The sequence below is a fragment of the Canis aureus genome, chromosome 1, assembly GCF_053574225.1.
Source record: "Canis aureus isolate CA01 chromosome 1, VMU_Caureus_v.1.0, whole genome shotgun sequence".
NCBI lineage: Eukaryota > Metazoa > Chordata > Mammalia > Carnivora > Canidae > Canis > Canis aureus.
In genome coordinates this window covers 84050170-84068309 of record NC_135611.1, presented here as the reverse complement: position 1 = coordinate 84068309, position 18140 = coordinate 84050170, and the positions used below count along the sequence as shown (strand labels likewise).

Genomic DNA, 18140 nt, shown 5'->3' with positions numbered 1-18140 from the left:
GCTCAGGTCATGATCTCAGGGTCCTGGAATTGAGCTGTGCAATGGGCTCCCTGCTCAGTGGGCAGCCTGCTTCTCCCTCTGCCCTTCCCCACAACTTGTGTACACTCTCTCTTTCTCTCTCTCAAACAAATAAACAGAAATCTTTATGAGAGAGAGAAAGAGAGAGAGAGAGAGAGAGATGAGCAAGGTCTGGGACCAGGGACATTCCAATGTTACAAGGTTAAGGAGGAGATGATGCAGAAAAGCAGACTGAGGGCAGCCAGGGTGGCTCAGCGGTTTAGTGCCACCTTCAGCCAAAGGTGTGGTCCTGGAGACCCGGGATTTGAGTCCCACATCAGGCTCCCTGCTTGGAATGGAGCCTGCTTCTCCCTCTGCCTGTGTCCCTGCCTGTGTGTGTGTGTGTGTGTGTGTGTGTGTGTGTGTGTGTGTGTCATGAATAAATAAATAAAATCTTAAAAAAAAAAAAAGAAAAGAAAAGAAAAGCAGACTGAGAAGAAATGAAAAGTGAGCTAGAAGAAAACAGAGACTAAGATACACTGGAGCCAAGTAAAGAAAAGCCAACAAGAACCCCACTGTCAGCTTTCAATCTCAGACACTGTTATTCTTCCATGATTCCAATTCATTGCTTTATTACAATGCATGTTCTCCTTTCATTCTGCTTTTATTAATTTCTCTCCATTTATTGTTTTTTCCTCTTTTCTTGTGCTCTGCTCCCTATCTACCAGTAGTTTCATGCCCATATGTCAAAACTACAGTGAAAAAGGGGGAAAAAAGGAACACAGAAAACCCAAAGGTTTAATACTCAAAATAGATTTTGATTCAAATGAAATCATGTTGATTTAATTTTGATTAATTTTGATTTACATAAAATAACCATATTTAATTAAAATAACCTACTTGAAAAAAGCAATCAACAGGTTCACCATGATGATATACTGTACGAAGAGGTAGACAGCTTGGAGAAACGGAGTAAGAAAAGAACCAGGGGGGCAAGACGGGCGGCTTTCGCAAACTACAAATAAAGAATTTAAAAGAATGAGAGATAAGATGAATCACAGTCCTATGGTTCTACACAAATATTTAGCACATTAACTTAGCAGAATACCGCCAATTTTCGGCATCTTTAAGATCCAGATGAGTATTTTCCAGATTTTTTTTCTTTTACTCTGAATATCCACAAAGGTTTGATTTCTCCGTGATGGCAAAATCCCCTACACACCATCTATATCTGAAGCATAGACTTCTCCATAAATCATCCAGTATGGCTCAAATACAACATCTCGAGCAAGACTCCAAGATGGAAGCTGCTTTGGCGAAAGTATGGCCTTGCGGGCCACTCCAAAGCTCAACAGGACTATGGCCATCAAGATCACAATGTAGAACATGTTTGCTGTCTGCAAAAGAGCAAGGCACAACCAGAAGTTTACCACAGATTTGAAATTTAAAACAAATCAAGCACTAGCATCATTCATAATTACACCTCCAATAATAAGACTGTCTAGTCATTGACCAAAATGCCCTTGTCCATGAAGAGCTGGGCTTCCTGTAGCTAAATCACCTCCTTCTCTCTGTACATGTTTTATGTTGATGTGGTCTATGGAGGAACAGAAATGTGCTGAGGGTAAAGAATTTGTGCTTAAACAAAAAATAGGAAGTATTCAAATTAGTCAAATAATCCTTATTCCTAGGATTATCTTCAGGAGTTGATTAGAGTCTGAGAAACTGATCAAGTCAGATTCATTTCACTTACTAAATGTACATCACCTCAACCCATTGGTTCACTGTGGCAGAGATAATTATGCCGTGAGTATCTTATGAGCTCCTTGGCATTTCTTAGCCTCCCTTCCACAAAGCTGGGACCCTATGATCTATTCTAGCCGATGGCCTCTGGAGTAATGGGAAGTTATTTTACTTCCTGTCCAGAACAGTTAAAAGCCATTGGACTTTCTCCATCCCTCTCATTCCCCATCATAGGAGGTCTTGGAAGCCACATGCTGACATGACTCCATCACCAGGTGGAAGGATTCTGGATCCCTGACTTATAGGGTAGAGGTCAGTCCCCATGAACACTCATTACACTTTGCATTAGGGAGAAATAAACCTGTACTATGTCACTAAGATATGTTAGTTACCTTGGCATAGCCTATCTGGTAAATACCAATGTCACCAAAATCAGAGAAAACATTGCCAGTCTAAAAGTGTAAAGAAAGAAAAATCTGTCTTTGGAGTCCAGAAGACACTCCCTTTTCTGTTCTTCTTTGTTTTCACATTATGATTCTTTCTCTAGAACTCGTCCCTTCCCTGCCAATGGGTATTTCAGAAGGAAGAACCAAAGATGATCTGGAAGTACTGTACTTCCTAGAGGGTGGGTCTCAGGTCCCTCTACAGAGCCTGTTAGAGAAGGGTAACCCACCTGCACAGGAGGCTCAGGTGAAAGAGCCAGGTAGTTCAGATTTGAAACCTGACCTCCCTACTTATGCCCTTGGGAGATCTGCTTAATCTCCATTTCCTTATATGTAAAATGTGGATAATAATTGTACCTATTTCATAAAGTCATTTTGAAGATTGAGTTAATAGGTACAAAGTACTTAGAACTGGGTGTGTCCTACAATATGTACTATTTAAGAGCTGGCCAAGGGTGAGGAGATACTTTAGCAGAAAATATTACTGCTATCCTCACATAAACCTCACCCCCAAGAATTACCATGCTTAGAGACAAATTTGCTTCAATCATACTATCTGGCCCCTACCCAAAAAGTTAATAAGCAGAGGATCCAAATCAACGAGCCAATACACTCTCCTAGGACATTTGTGAAATACGAGTTCATGGTTATAAGGAAAGCAGAGATGAAGTGAGCTGGATGTCTGGGTTTCTGTAAATAATTCTAAAAGTTAAACTTTTGTAAGCCATGAAAGTAGGTAGAACCATCTGGGGTCCAAAGGACCCCAGAATATATAAGCAGACCATACTCACCATTTTTGCAATCATGGTCACATAAGGACCTACATGTTGATTCACAGCAAAGAAGTCCAGGAGCCGTGAGAACCAGAATATGATGTCTATGCAGTATATCAGTCTTCCCGCTGTGTGCAAAGGAGGATCGCCCCACCGGAGGCCGAAGCCAACTGAAAACAGGCCAATAGCCACAGTTTCTATCACGTTCCAGTACTCACTAATCCATACCTTCACCTTTTGAGTAAACTTCCCAGGTTCTGAAATACAGACCTAAAAGAAGAAAGAAAGAGGGAAATTTAAAGAATGCGGTATATAACTCAAGAGCCTCATAATAATATTCTTTGGTACATCAAGTGCTTGCTTACAGAGAAATTTGAATCCCACCAAACCTTAGGTCACTTGGATATTTTATAGACTTCAGTTATCCTTGGCTAATGAACTACTAAAATAATTTTAGTAGTTAAACAAGTAGTAAAACAAGTGTGTTTTAATGTCACTGCTAGTGTGAACCAGCAATTTGAAAAACAAACCAGAAGTTTTTTTTTTTTTTAAAAAAAAAGAAGCAGCTTTTCCTAGCTTTTATGAATCCTAAGCTAACACAGGGGACCACCAAGACATTTTAAAACCCAGTATTACAGAGGATCTATATACCTACAATTCTATTTTCGTGAGGGATAGCAAAGTGCAGAGGACATTGGTTTGAAATCCACGAATCCTGCAATCTAGTCTTGCTACTGCTATTTAGTGGGTTTTTGAGAAATTACTAAGAATGCAATATTAAAAGTCACTATAAGAAATTACCCCTGCAATAGACTATCAGACAAATTCAAATTTAAAATAATTAACTTCTTTCCCCTGAAGCAAAAAAAAAGGTGAATTCAGATAATGTTTTTTTCCTGAATTGTTTTCTATAAACTCCACAATGGTAACAGGCAAGCAATATACATATAATTACTAAGAATACATTTACTTAATATAGTGGCCATATTAGCTCTGGGACAAAATAAATGTATACAAATGCATAGACATAGAGATATATGCACACTGAGATACATATACATTGATGCATAAAACAAACTTGTAACTATACGTGATTGCAGTTACAACTGCATGGATGCTAATTTTTTTTTTAAGTGACTCATTTGCAAAACTAAAAATGAAAATTTTGTATTGCTTTGTTTTTTGGACTACTTGCCTCAGGGATTTTCAGCTTCAATTTTCAAAGGTGTTTAGTAAAATAATTCAAAAGCTATAAATGAATTATTTACCTACTGCACAACTCTAGTCATTTCTGGGCCTAGTGTGAAATGGAGCTGACAGTATGCAAGCAATGGTAGGCTATAAATATCAATCTTACTAGAAAAAAAAAAAACTTCTGGGACATCAGATAGATGGAGGGCCTAACAGCAATTAGATAGCATCACTCTAAGACTGATAAAACACACTAGGACTTCTACAAAAATAATTGCTTTCAAAGAGCAGCAACCAGAAAAGTATCTGGCAGGGAGTAAGGGTTAAGATCAGAGATTTTCCCCTAAATACCCTTCCTAGAGCAAGCAAATTAAGATCAGCATTGTCTGTCTCACCCCCACCCTTGACCCGCTATCCGTTTTCATTATGAGCCCAAAATACCTCTTTTCAGAGATGTAGAAGACAAAGGTAGAAGGGATGACTCACCTCCCTGACTTTCTCAATGGCATTGGTGAAGATATAAATGATAACAAGCCACTCCTGCACGCTGGGCTGGGGCTGCATCTCCACCAACACAGTGTAAGTGAACAGCATGAGGAATGCCAAATATGCCATCTATGAGGGGGACACACATTCCCTAGACATGAGTGAGAGTCATAATGGAGAATGCCAAGCAGACACAAAGAGCCAAGCAGAAACACACACATAAGAACTTTAACGTAATAACATGGAAATATAACTGGGACTGATTTTAATCTGATTTTAAGGAAAGCACAAGAGTCTGCAGCTTTCTATTACAGGATTTAATGGAAGGAATGAAGGTCATTGTTCTCAAATGCATGGAAGCGGGCATTGACTCATCTTGTTGGCTCCTGACCAGAATTTCCAGAACTCTGCACATGCCAGCATGGACACTGCCAGGCAATCAACAAGGTGAGAGGGAATCACACACTCTCCCCTCCATCTAAGCATAGAAAACGTGTGTCCCAAGTACAGCAATGAGCAGTATCAGGAAGTACCTATTTTCAAATGTAATGAATTGTGATTTACTTCTGCTTGGGAGGTTTGGGGTTTTTGTTTGTTTTTATTTTTTTCGTTTATTTAAGAGAAAGACAGCACAAGAGAGAGCACAAGAGGGAGGAGGGGCAGAGTGACAAACAGACTCCCCACTGAGCAGAGAGCCTGACTCAGGGCTTGATGCCACGACCTTGAAATCATGACTTGAACCAAAGGCAGATGCCCAACCAACTGAGCCACCCAGATGCTCCTGCTGGTAGTTTTATGTTAATTAAAACCTACTGGTTACTAGAAAAGTATTGTCAACTGTGAATCCTTGTAATTAAAAGATTATCGACATATTTATCTGCAGCGCTCAGCATGAGTATTCTAACACATGGTAGACATTCAAGAAATTCACGCTTAATTACTGTTTATATTAAACCTAGATTTCCAATATTTTCAAAGAATTAAGGCACAGTAAGCACACACACACACACACACACACACACACACACACATATACATAGTGATTAATAGCTTTGCAATCTTATCTGAAGTCTTTGTTTTCTTAAGATACATTTCCAGAAGTAGAATCATTGGGCATACACACTTAAAACAGTGACACATATTACTCAATTATCCACCAGAAAGGCTTTACCAATTTTGACCGAAACCAACAATGCATGAGACAGTGCAGTTCTTTAAATAGACAGTGACAGTCCATGATGTTCACTGATCGACAGATGTTTTAAAGGCCCAGATCAACTGAAAGAAGTGTGTGTGTGTGTGTGTGTGTGTGTGTGTGTGTTCATTCTCAAGAAGGTGAATCATATTATTTTAACCTGAATCCCTATTTCTCAGATCTTTTTGAGCTCTACCTAAGTTTGGTATGTTATTTTCTCAGTTCAGTTCTACATATAGAATAGTTAAAACCACTTGTAACTACAGCTGCGATGATATTTACAGCAGGTGGTGTTCGGGACAGGCATGATGGGTATTGCTGTCTCTGAGTTAAAAACCTCTTGGAGCTACCATCAGAGCCTTTGCAATATTTTGTCGCATATTTACAAAAAGGGTGAAACTTCATCATTTGAAGGGAGATTTGATTTTTGAAATCAAACAGAACTATGTATGCATTTCATAAGTATATGCAATAAATGTTTGAATGAAAAAGTATATATTTTGAAATATGACACATTTAGATAAATATCCTTTTAAAATCATACTTCATATGTTTTAGAAAGACACAATCTTGGCCATGAACAATTTAGAGTATATATAAAGCATCAGAAAAATAAATGCTATTAAATAAATTTGAAAAGCACTCATTACATTTAAAGTGCCGTTCATGATTTCTCTGTATCACTGTGATCAATATAAGATGTAGTATTTGTGCATAAATTTATTGTCCTCTAAAATTTTATTGTCCTCTATATATTTATAACCATATGCTATTAAAGATAAAAAGTAAAAGTTTTGCATTTTTTCCTCTTTATACATTATTCTTACAAATAGAAAATCAACTCAACTGCTGAATTCTTTGCCCAAGATAAGAAAAGAATCCACCTCCATCACTTAATTCTACAACCACTGTTGTTAATGATTGTTCCACAAAGTTTCAAATGCTCCAGTTCCAGCAGAGCCAATGAAAAGCACTCAGGAAAGAAGAAAATGAAAAAAAAAAAAAAAAAAAAAGGGAAGGAAGACAATGCTTGTTCTTTCACTCCCATAGTAGGAGCGATCTGCTCTAATTCCTCACCTCCCTCCAATCTCTTTCCTACTTTGTCATTCTCGTTGTTGCTTTTTTTTCCCCCCGTCATGGCATTTCCACATTTTACCACAAGTTGGCAAATTGGGCATATCATTACCAAAATCATCATTAACTATTGTCCAGCATGAAGACTATATTTAATTGCTTCAATGAGACCAACCGTATAAAACCAAAACTTGACAATTGGAGCATTGTAGAACTCATAGATTTTCCTGGTCCATGGAAGGCTTTGGGGATCGCTCTTTGAATCAAAGTGCTGATTTTCATCTAGTTTCTCATCAGGGCCTCTTTCCAAATCATAGTCTTTCTGCAAAATAAATAATCATTTATTGTCAGAGTCCTAAGTAAAATACTGACATTTGGGAACATCCAAAATGTCATATATATGAATATAATAAATATATTAAAATTAATTGGCACTCACCTTCCAAATTATAATCTTCATCTTGGAAGGAAAGAAAACTATATGTACTGTATAAATCTTTGACTTTTGGGTAAGGAGCACAGGACATGTCTGAAATGCAAGCTTTAGTCTCCAATAATGAAACCTAGACAAACTAAGCATAGTTCCAAGGATTTAAAAATGATCCCTGTTCCTGTTCTGCTTTGTCTCCTTTATCAGTATTTTAGAACCTAAAAATATCATAAAAATCCCCATGAAATCCTTAATAGATAATACAGTTATTTCCATCACAGAGAACAAAATGGACACCCATCAATGATAAATTTTCCAATTCCTAGGAAACTCAGGCACAGCATTAGTTCTAGAATTCCAGCTTTGATAGAAATGGTTCTCCACTCATTTATAGCAGAAGTGCTTTACCTCAAGTTCTTGCACTCTCTGAGCTTCAAGTTTCTTGAACCTCCTGCAACTATTTGCAAGTATTTGTGTTGTACATGCATTTTTCTAGGGAAAGCATCAAATCTTTCATCAGTTGACTCAAAATGTCAGTCCAAGGAGGTTAACCCTTGTCAGTGATGAGCAGTAAGTATCTGTGTGGCAGACAAGTGGTTGTGTGATGGACTACACAGATGTACAGAGAAGAGCCTTTTAAAAGTGGGGTGGGGGGAGAATTGAAAAGAAAAAAAATCACTTGTAACCTGGTTGCTTTAGGGAAGAGAGAACTTACAGATGATAAAAGAGAAGCAAAAGAGATGTTACTCTACTTCACAGAGCTGAACCATTAGTGTGGTTCTAATTTTTAAATAGGAAATGCATTACTTTTGTGATCTGAAAAAATATTAAAAGAAAGGAATGTTCTCTGATGCTTTTTAGATGAATACATTTCTTCAACCTATCCACAAAAGATGTCTCCCTAGGGTCACACCTGCAAGACTGGTAAGATTTAGAAGCCTAGGAATAACTATTGCTTGAATTGTCCATAAAATTGATAAAATGTAATTTTTGAGGCTTCAGGCATCAGGATGGGCTACCTCAGTGCCTAATTAACTGCTGTCACTGATATCATTTGGGGCTGTGAAATCAGCATTGTGACCTAAGGGTGTAGGAAGTGACCTAGCTCCTAATAGGTCTGAAGCTGCCTAGAGTTAAAATAGCTTAGAACCAAAGAGAAAAGTCATCATTTACTAGGATTTTAATGACATCTGTACCACTTAAAAAGACCCCAGAGGGCAATTTCAGTAATGACTATTTTATTAAATGACTTCTCATTATTTTTTCTAGGTGTTTCTCATTAAATCTTATTTACTCTTGACAGTTTGGTATGTATTATAAAGTCCTCACTGAGCCTCTCTGAGTTGAACTCCAAGACATCAACTATCATGGTAAAGACAATGTAAGAATATAAATTCTGGGACACCTGGGTGGCTCAGTTAATTAAGGGTCTGCCTTTGGCTCTCAGGTCATGATGCCAGGACCCTGGGATTGAGCCCCACATAGGGCTCCCTGCTCAGCAGGGAGTCTGCTTTTCCCTCTCCCTTTGCCTGCCACTCTGCCTGCTTGGGCTTGCTATCTCTCTCTAGCTCTCTCAAATAAATAAACAAATACATAAAATCTTAAAAAATAAAAAGAATATAAATTCAGAATCAGGATGTCCTCCCCTGAAAAAATGAGTGGGAAATATCAGAAAGGGAGACAGAACATGAGAGACTCCTAACTCTGGGAAACGAACTAGGCGGGGTGGAAGGGGAGGTGGGCAGGGGGTGGCGGTGACTGGGTGATGGGCACTGAAGGGGGCACTTGATAGGATGAGCACTGGGTGTTATTCTATATGTTGGCAAATTGAACACCAATAAAAAATAAATTTATATATATAAAAAAAGAAAGTAACAGTGTGGGCACCTGGGTGGCTCAGTGGTTGGGCATCTGTCTTCAGTTCAGGGCATGATCCCAGGGTCCTGAGATCGAGTCCCATATCAGGCTCCTCACAGGGAGCCTGCTCCTTCCTCTGCCTATGTCTCTGTCTTCCTCATTAATAAATAAATAAAATCTTTAAAAAAAGAAAAAAAAAGGATGTTCTCCCCTTCCCCCACCTTAGAAGAAGGTAAACAAAAATGTTTTACTTAACTTTTATTCTACTCAAATCTCAATATAATCAATCAAACTCTCTTTCTATCTCCCTCCCTCCCTCCTCCATCCCTCCCTCTCCCCCAACCTTCTCCCCTCTCCCCTGTCCTCCTTCCTCTTTCTAACAGGAATCTGACCAGCAGGCACATAGAATAAAATTATAACTATATCAATTCTATTGCAGTTCATACCTATTTCCCATTGTTATTACTACCATCTTTCCCACTTAACAATGTTCTGATAAAACAGATTACTCTTCAACTTCAGAAAAAAATTTTTTTTTAAGATTTTATTTATTTATTCATGAGAGACACACACAGAGAGGCAGAGACATAGGCAGAGGGAGAACCAGGCTCCCTGTGGGGAGCCAAATGTGGGACTCGATCCCAGGACCCCAGGATCACGACCTGAGCCAAAGGCAGATGCTCAACCGCTGAACCACCCAGGTGTCCCTGGAAAATATTTTTTCATTATGGTTTATCAACATGTCTAAGACTAAACTTGTCTTTTTACTTCCAAAACTGCTCCTTTTCCAAAAATTCCCATATCCCTTCAAGATGGCCTTGTTTTAACCACCAAACTTTTGGTCATATTTTCTATCTCCCTTCATCTATGCCCCATTTTCAAATATTATTTGACTCTTCATCTAAGATCTCTCTTTTTCTCTTCATGTCCATTGCTACTAACTCTGGGAAAAGCCTTTAATCCTTCTCCTCTGGATGGGTACACCAGCCTATGCTCTCCCTGCTTTCAGCCTATCTTCTTGCTACATCATCCCATATACTGGAGACAAAGTAATTTCCCTAATGGTCACATCATCTTGCTACTCTGCTTATGTGAATCCACTGGCTATCCATTACCTACAGAAAAAAAACCAGCACATTCCTTCATAGGATATACAAGAGTCTCCGGGATCTAGCCTCAATCTACTTTCCCAGCTATACCTGCAAATATTCCCTCCTTGTCCCATATCCACTACTACCTGGACTCTAGCCAAACCATAGAACTTATAATGCTTAACATACATCTTGCATTTACTGCCTCTGTACCCCTATTTACTGTCTATCTTTCCATGGAAATGCTAGTTCCACACATCAAGTCCTAGCTTCATCACCTCATACATGAAGCCGCCACCAATCTGTAATCCTTACCGACTGACACAATTGAGAAGAATCTTCTTCCTCTGGTTAAGTCATTCTGCCATCTTGCTATAATTTGTTTCTAGGAAAGCTCATGCCATCAAAAGTCATGCTTTCAAAGAGTTAGGCACTAGAAAGATTTAAAGTGCTCATGGCAAAGTTCTTTTGCCTGTAGAGACTTCAGTAAGGACTTTTATAAAATCTCAAAAAACAGATGCAGTAGTTGAGTCTATACAGCTTGAGGACAATGGCCTCCCTTCTCCAATTATCAGTTGTGTTTTCATTATATTAATTATCGCCCACTATTACCACAAAGACAAAGCACAAAGATCCGCTAAAAGTACATCTATGTCTCATCTGTCTTCACTTTTCTCCCAAAATATATAACACAAATTGTGTTCCTCAACTAATCAAGCACATTATATTTAATTAGCGTTGTGAAATTACACATTCCATCAAATGCTGACTCTGCCCCTACTTCCTGTTTAGCAAAATTCCAAACACCAAGCAGACAATTAAAAACTATTGTTCTGGGCAGTCCAGGTGGCTCAGCAGTTTAGCACCTCCCTTCAGCCCAGGGCATGATCCTGGGATCCCGGGATCAAGTCCCACGTCGGGCTCCCTGCATGGAGCCTGCTTCTCCCTCTGCCTGTGTCTGTGCCTCTCTCTCTGTGTCTGTCATGAATAAATAAATAAAATCTTAAAAAAAATATTGTTCTAGTTAAATTCAGAGACAAAAGAACATCATTACTATGATTATAATTCATTCATAACAGAACAGGTTTGAGACACTTTTTAATAAATGTTTTAAATTGAATAATGCTGAGGTATAATGGATATTTTATCTGATTATAAGCTCCATGGTGACAGGGATCACATCTGCCTTAGTTACCGCAGTGTTCCCAGAACATCATATCTTGTCTGGCACATGGACGGTGGCCATTAAGTATTCATGGAATTAATAAATCAATATGGCCATATCCAAGTCATCCAGGTGGGCAATTTTATAAATAGGACCACTATACCACAGCCAAAGTTTAATTTTTCTGGGAACTGTGAGAACTTACTATATTTTTTTATCTTAAAAGCACATTATTTGCCATATAAGGAAGGACTTCCTTCTCTAAAAGTTTCCCTTTAAGAATGACTACTTAGTAGCATGCTCTAACCATTTATTGCCTTGAGTGTTTATGAGACCTTACCTTTCCATGAACCCTGTAAGAGCCAAAAGTGAAGTCACATCCACTTGCAAAGTACTATCTGCTACCAACAGACAACATATTTACATGTTTGTTTAAACTGACAACATATTTTATATGTTTGTAGATAGATAGATAGATAGATAGGGAGTAAGTAGGTAGGTATGTACCTAGGTAAGCAGCTTTCTCCATTGTTCATTTCAACAAACTAAATGTGAACATATAAATAAGCAAAATCAAACAAAATATCTCACATATAAAGACTTCATGTTATTTCTAGAGGCATTAAGTCAATATTACATTTCTTATCTTTCCTTAAAAAAATTTAAAATGGTCTAAGCTCACTGAGCATATCATCTAGCCAGTACAATCACAATTGTGACAACTAAATTAGCCCAGCTTTAAATTTTTTTTTAAATTTTTTTTTTTTTTATTCATGATAGTCATAGAGAGAAGAGAGAGAGGCAGAGACACAGGCAGAGGGAGAAGCGGGCTCCATGCCAGGAGCCCAATGTGGGACTCGATCCCAGGACTCCGGGATCGTGCCCTGGGCCAAAGGCAGGCGCCAAACCGCTGAGCCACCCAGGGATCCCTTAGCCCAGCTTTATAAGATAATTGCTCACACATTCCACAGAGGTTAGAATGCACCTGCCATCTTGTATTCTGAGAACCCCAGATAGAACTATCAGGCTTAATAAAGTGAGAGTGGAAGAAAGGGGGAGAGGGTAGAAAAGAAGAATATATATATATACCCAAATAGGCATGATAGTCAAAATATTTAACATCTGATTTGATAGAGGCATTAATCAGAAGGGATGCTCACCCAATCACAACAGCTGCCAGCCATACAAACGAATTATAATTGCTTATCTTCCATTTAATATTTAATACTTATTGAGTACATTTTTAAATATTGTAACAAATACTTCACAAGTGCAAAAGTATATCCAATAAGACGCTACTAAAAATGCCTCATGAAAGTATTGAGAACCAGGGAAGATGTTCACTACACCTTCAGTAATAATTTTATAAGTAATGATCCAAGCTGAGACATAAAATGAAAAAAAAATATATATATATATATATATGCAGAGACAGCATACTGGAGACCCTCCAGTGAAGATGTGTTGCAAGAGCAGTATCTTAAGTTACTCAGGAAAGTATATACATCCAGGGACTCACGTGACTTTATTTGGTCACTGGATACAACAAATTAAAAAAGAAAAAAAAAAAAAAACTTGGAGTGGAACAGTGGAGATAATGCAAAATCTAAACCTGAATCTTTAAAAATAAAGATTTTTAAGGATATGAGGCATTCTTCATTGTAACTTTTCTTTTTTTCTTTTTTAAGAGAGGGAGAGAGGTGGGGGGGTGGGCAAAGGGAGATAGAGCATCATAGAGAAGGCTCCATACTCAGTGCGGAGCCTAATATGGGGCTGATCTCACAACCCTGAGATCATGACCGCAGTCAAAATCAAGTCTGATGCTTAACTGATTGAGCTACCCAGGTACTCTTCCTCATTGTAATTTTAGAGAAATAATAACTCTATTTATTCTACTAGTCACAAAAGAAAATGAAAAATTAAGAAGCTGTCAAGATATAATAAAGACTTTCCCAGTTTTGCTCGATCACAATTAGATGCATCATACATGTGGTAGCTGATCATAGATAATACGATTAAGATTGTTAAATAAATTATTTAATAAACAAACTTTAAGAATGTGTATGTTTGTGTGCAGTCAAGACCATGCAAACTTAGTTCACAATGATATCGTACTAACCGTATAAGCGCTTTCTTTCGCACTGCTGGGGTTCTGGTCACCGTAATACCACACAAACTGGAAGTCCTGGGGCTGGGGAACGTGCGACATCTCTGCTCTGCTTTTAAATTCCAATGACAAAATGGTGGGTGGAAAAAGAATACTTATGATGATCTTTAAAAGAAAATAAAGCAAAATAAGTAGTAAGGGTCACACAAGGCACAAGTATTAGTCAAATAACAAAATGAAAATATTAACATACATAAAGTACCAGGCCTATCCCTAATTCAGTTCATACCCTGATTCTATAGATATTTTTTTAATTCAATTCCAAATCTAGCAGTGCCTCCCCTAGAAATAGTCATGAATGCAAGCATATGTGTACAGGGATGTGTAATGCAGTGTTATGTGTGATACCAAAAAAATCTGTCAACCTAAATATCTGTCTATAGAAGGATAGCTGGTGTGAGACAACCTAACAAACAGTGGAATATTATGCAATCTTTAAAAAGATAAAAACACTTTTTAATATAATGAGAAGATATCCAAGTTATATTGTTAAGTGAATAAAAGCAAGTTATATAGCAATATATGGTATGTGATACTATTATTGTACAAAAGGAAATTCAAAAATTAGAAAAGATATGTGCATATACATATATGCATTTAAAGGTTTAAAAATAAGTATACACACTATTATTATTTATCCCTAGGGGCAAGGCAGTGAGAAATATTATTTTTCAATGAACATGAGCATATCGCTTCCATAATTCTTGAAAGCCATTCGGAATGTCTTCCTAAAACTCACCAGCCAAGAACTGATGAATTAGGATCTAGGCATGGAGAAGAACTGCCATCAGCTCAGAGATTTTAAGTAAATAATCCAGGCTTCTTTGTTGACTCACAACATTTTGGGGCAAAACATTCAGTTTTGCTTCCTTTAAGTCTCGTTATGCATAGAATTACATGAGGATCAAAATGGTATTAAGTTCTAGGTAAAAAAGGCTTCTAAAAAAAAAAAAGGGCTTCTAGTAAACTGAAATAGGTACAGAACACAGCCATGGGGAAAATTATTCCTCAAACTTCCAGCCATCTATACCCTATCTTGTTCTCTGCACATTTAAAAAGAATTATTGTCAGAGATTGTGTAGCTAGGGGTGGACCCGTTCACTTCTCTGCTTCATCTTTTCTAAGACTGAAATCAATAGATCAAAAGAGAACTTCTTCTAGAAATAATTGTTACTTCATCAATATTTTTAAAAGAGGAATCTAAAAAAAAAGCTAAAAAAACAAAAGAGGAATCTATATGAAATAATTTTTGGTTCACATTTATCCTCTTTTTGCAATCTTATTAGTGGATTTCAAATGTGCTATTTCTTTTATATATTTTGTATATTATATCTTATTTCTTTGTGTTTTCTCTAGTGTGTCCCACAGAAAAATATTTTTAAGAAAGTCATTCTATTTGGGACATACATTTTTAAGTGTACAAAAAGTAAAATTTAAATATATAGTCCTCTATAGCCCTTAATGCTCATGCTGTATCCCCTTTTATTCAGTTTATGAGCATATGCATTTCATAAACTTGACCATAACCTAAAGCTTTAGGCTTGGGTTTGATGTCCAAAGTGAAATGTCTTTAGTAGTTAAATTACTCTTGATAGTTCAAGATGAGAGGTGAGGCCAAACTCTAATGGATAGAAGAATCTGGAAATAGGTGTATCAGGAAGCTTTATAAAATAGAGCATCTAACCTACATTGGATGAACAGAACAGAAATTGCTAATTTTATTTAGTGTGTTACCAATTAATATTCTTTTTTTTCTAAGATTTTATTTATGAAAGATTTATTTATTACAGACAGAGGCAGACACAAGCAGACTCCCCGGAGGGAAACTGATGTAGGATTCCATCCGAGGACCCCAAGATCATGACCTGAGCCAAAGGCAGATGCTCAACCACTAAGCCACCCAGGAGTCCCCCGATTAATATTCTTAAACTGAAAAAAATTTCACTAAAAAGGCTCATTTACTTCTGTTATAGTTATCAGAGGCCATGAAGTTTGCCAAGAATGAAATCTTGTATATGCTTGTATCTGCTTTAAACTTCTAAGCACCTGCACAAGGAAATGCCTTTTGATGGATGGAGCTGGTGTAATCACCCCCATTTCTGAAAAGAAACTGTGACAGTGGAAGATAAAGTATTTGTCCCAGCTCATTCATGAGAACCAAAGATACTAACTGGTTTTCCTGAATATATTCTTCCAGAACAAGAGGGAAATGAACTCAAGAGCATAGACATTCAGAGTAAACGAATATTAAACTCTATAAAGCAAGCAAATATATCTTTTTTTTTTAATTGAAGTATAGTTGATACACAAGGTTACGTTAGTTTCAGGTGTACAGAATAGTCATTTGATACCTCTATGGGTGACACTGTGCTCACTGCAAGTGTGCCTATCATCTGTCCCCATACAATGCTAGCATAATACCACCGACTCTATTCCATATGCAATATGTTTCATCCCTGTGACTTATTCATTCCATCACTGGAAACCCGTATCTCACTCTCCCCTACACCTATTTTGCCCAACCTCTCCTCCACCCCCTCCAACAGCCACCAGTTTGTTCTCCGTGTAAGTGAACGTACCTTTAACCAGGAGTTTTTCCTCATTTTCAGGCGCCCGGTCCACATGTCTGTCAGTAGCATTTGGGTGCAAGTGTGTGAAACAAAGGGCCGCAATCTTCCAGACGCAGCCAGTTTCAGACAAGTAGAATTGCTCCAGTTCTTGAGTTCATAGGTCAACAGTTTCATGGCCATTCTTTCATTCTGCTTGAATGCTTTCTCCAACACATCCAGAGCAAGTTGGCCGAACTGTCTGTAATGACACAGTGGTGAATGGCAAAAACAAATGCAGGTGAGAGTCCCAGAAACATTTTAAAAGATTAGTTAGGAGACTTGAGGAAAGATCAAACACAAAAGAATGAACAGCAACATAATAACCTCAGATTGCAGAAGCTCTTTCAACGTGGTTGCTGTGCAGGAAATGGGCATTCTCCCTTTACAAAAGGGTTTACACTGCAGCGTACAGAATTTGGTTTATACCAGGAGTGGTTGAGCTATCTATCCCCGGGGAGAAGCCTAACCATTCTGCAAAGCAGACTATATATGAGGACCCCTGGGTGGCTCAGTCGTTGAGCATCTGCCTTCCACTTAGTTCGTGATCCCGGGGTCCTGGGATTGAGTCCCACATCGGGCTCTCTAAAGGGAGCCTGCTTCTCCCTCTGCCTGTGTCTCTGCCTCTGTGTCTCTCATGAATAAATAAAATCTTAAAAAAAAAAAGACTACATATAGCTTGGTTTGGGGTTCCTTGACAAGAACTAATAAAGAATTTTTTGACAGAAAAAAAAACTGTTGAATACTGAATAAGCAATTAAGGGAAATCACGGAGTCACCTTTTTAAAAAAAATGTTAGCAAATACATAGATGACTTAAGTAAGAAGCTAGATGTGGAGACATTTTCAGGAGGGTTGTTTTTTCTAAAAAGTAGACACTGTTACTCTCTGGAATTTTTAAAATCACAATTATACATTACATTCTATGAACACTAGTTCTCCTTCTTTCCTCTCTCTTATAATGCTTGAGTAATCAAAAAATCAAAACCATTTCCAACCTTTCTATCTTTTGCCATCACGCTCTGCTTCTTTGATAATTAACACCTCTATTTGCTTCCCTGCCTGTGAGGTACTGAAAGTAAACAAGTTTTCATTTAACTTAGTGTCAAAGAGTTTGAGAGTTGGAAGGGACTTTCAAAATCATTAACTGAACCTTCTGTGGGAGGAATCTATAGTCTCAAAATCTGGCCATTTAGTAAACAGCTGGATGAGGACTGGAAGCCACATCTCCTGACTAGAGGGCTACCTCTTTTCCCTTTATTCCACAAGGCGCTTTGAAATACCTAAAGACTGTTACTAGTAGGAGGGCCCAGGAAATGCAAGGCAAAAAGTCCACACATCTTACAAAGTCTAAGGCGAGGGAGATAAAAGTATCTAACCATTCTAAGAACTGTCGATGTTTAGTATGAAGTGAAGAGAGAACTCCTACTTTGAATAATTTCTCAGCTCTTCTGAGGCATCATCCATCATGTTGCTCTCCTTAGCTTCCTGGGCCATGGCTCGGTAGAGTTTATAGGCAATCACTGCCTTGACCGTGGCCTCCTCTCCATGCTGCCAGAAGAACATGGCCATCTTCTGTCTTTTCATTAGCACAGCCCAAACCAGCAGGTCATTGTAAGGGTAAATAAAGCCGGTAGATTCAAGGTCATCTGATATATTTTGTTCTTCTTTTGACTTCTTCCTTGACTTATGAAGAACTACAGACTTTTCCTGTTGGAAAATAAAATAAGAACAGATTCCATAAGAGTCAGATGCAGGACATTCAATCCAATGAAACATCTCAGGTATTTCTAGGAATATTTTTCCAATCTCTGAAAAGAGACAGAAACAACAATAGAACTTTATAAACCAGAAACCAAAAATTTGGCCTTTTAGTGATCTATTTCTTTTTTTTTTTTTAAAGATTTTATTCATTTATTCATG

The 18140-nt window shown here is 37.8% G+C and overlaps 1 protein-coding gene across 4 annotated transcripts in view; it reads right to left on the bottom strand.

Moving 5' to 3' along the window:
* Positions 1–18140, bottom strand: part of TRPM6 (transient receptor potential cation channel subfamily M member 6) — a 154779-nt gene that overhangs the window by 49654 nt on the left and 86985 nt on the right. For all 4 annotated transcript variants that reach the window (XM_077906685.1, XM_077906673.1, XM_077906666.1 and 1 more), the window contains exons 16-23: positions 17647–17927; positions 16192–16420; positions 13565–13717; positions 7078–7224; positions 4634–4762; positions 2975–3226; positions 1220–1394; positions 898–1012 (exon numbers count right to left, since the gene is read on the bottom strand). In XM_077906685.1, the coding sequence (XP_077762811.1) occupies positions 898–1012; positions 1220–1394; positions 2975–3226; positions 4634–4762; positions 7078–7224; positions 13565–13717; positions 16192–16420; positions 17647–17927 (1481 nt within the window). The remainder of the gene's footprint in view (positions 1–897; positions 1013–1219; positions 1395–2974; positions 3227–4633; positions 4763–7077; positions 7225–13564; positions 13718–16191; positions 16421–17646; positions 17928–18140) is intronic.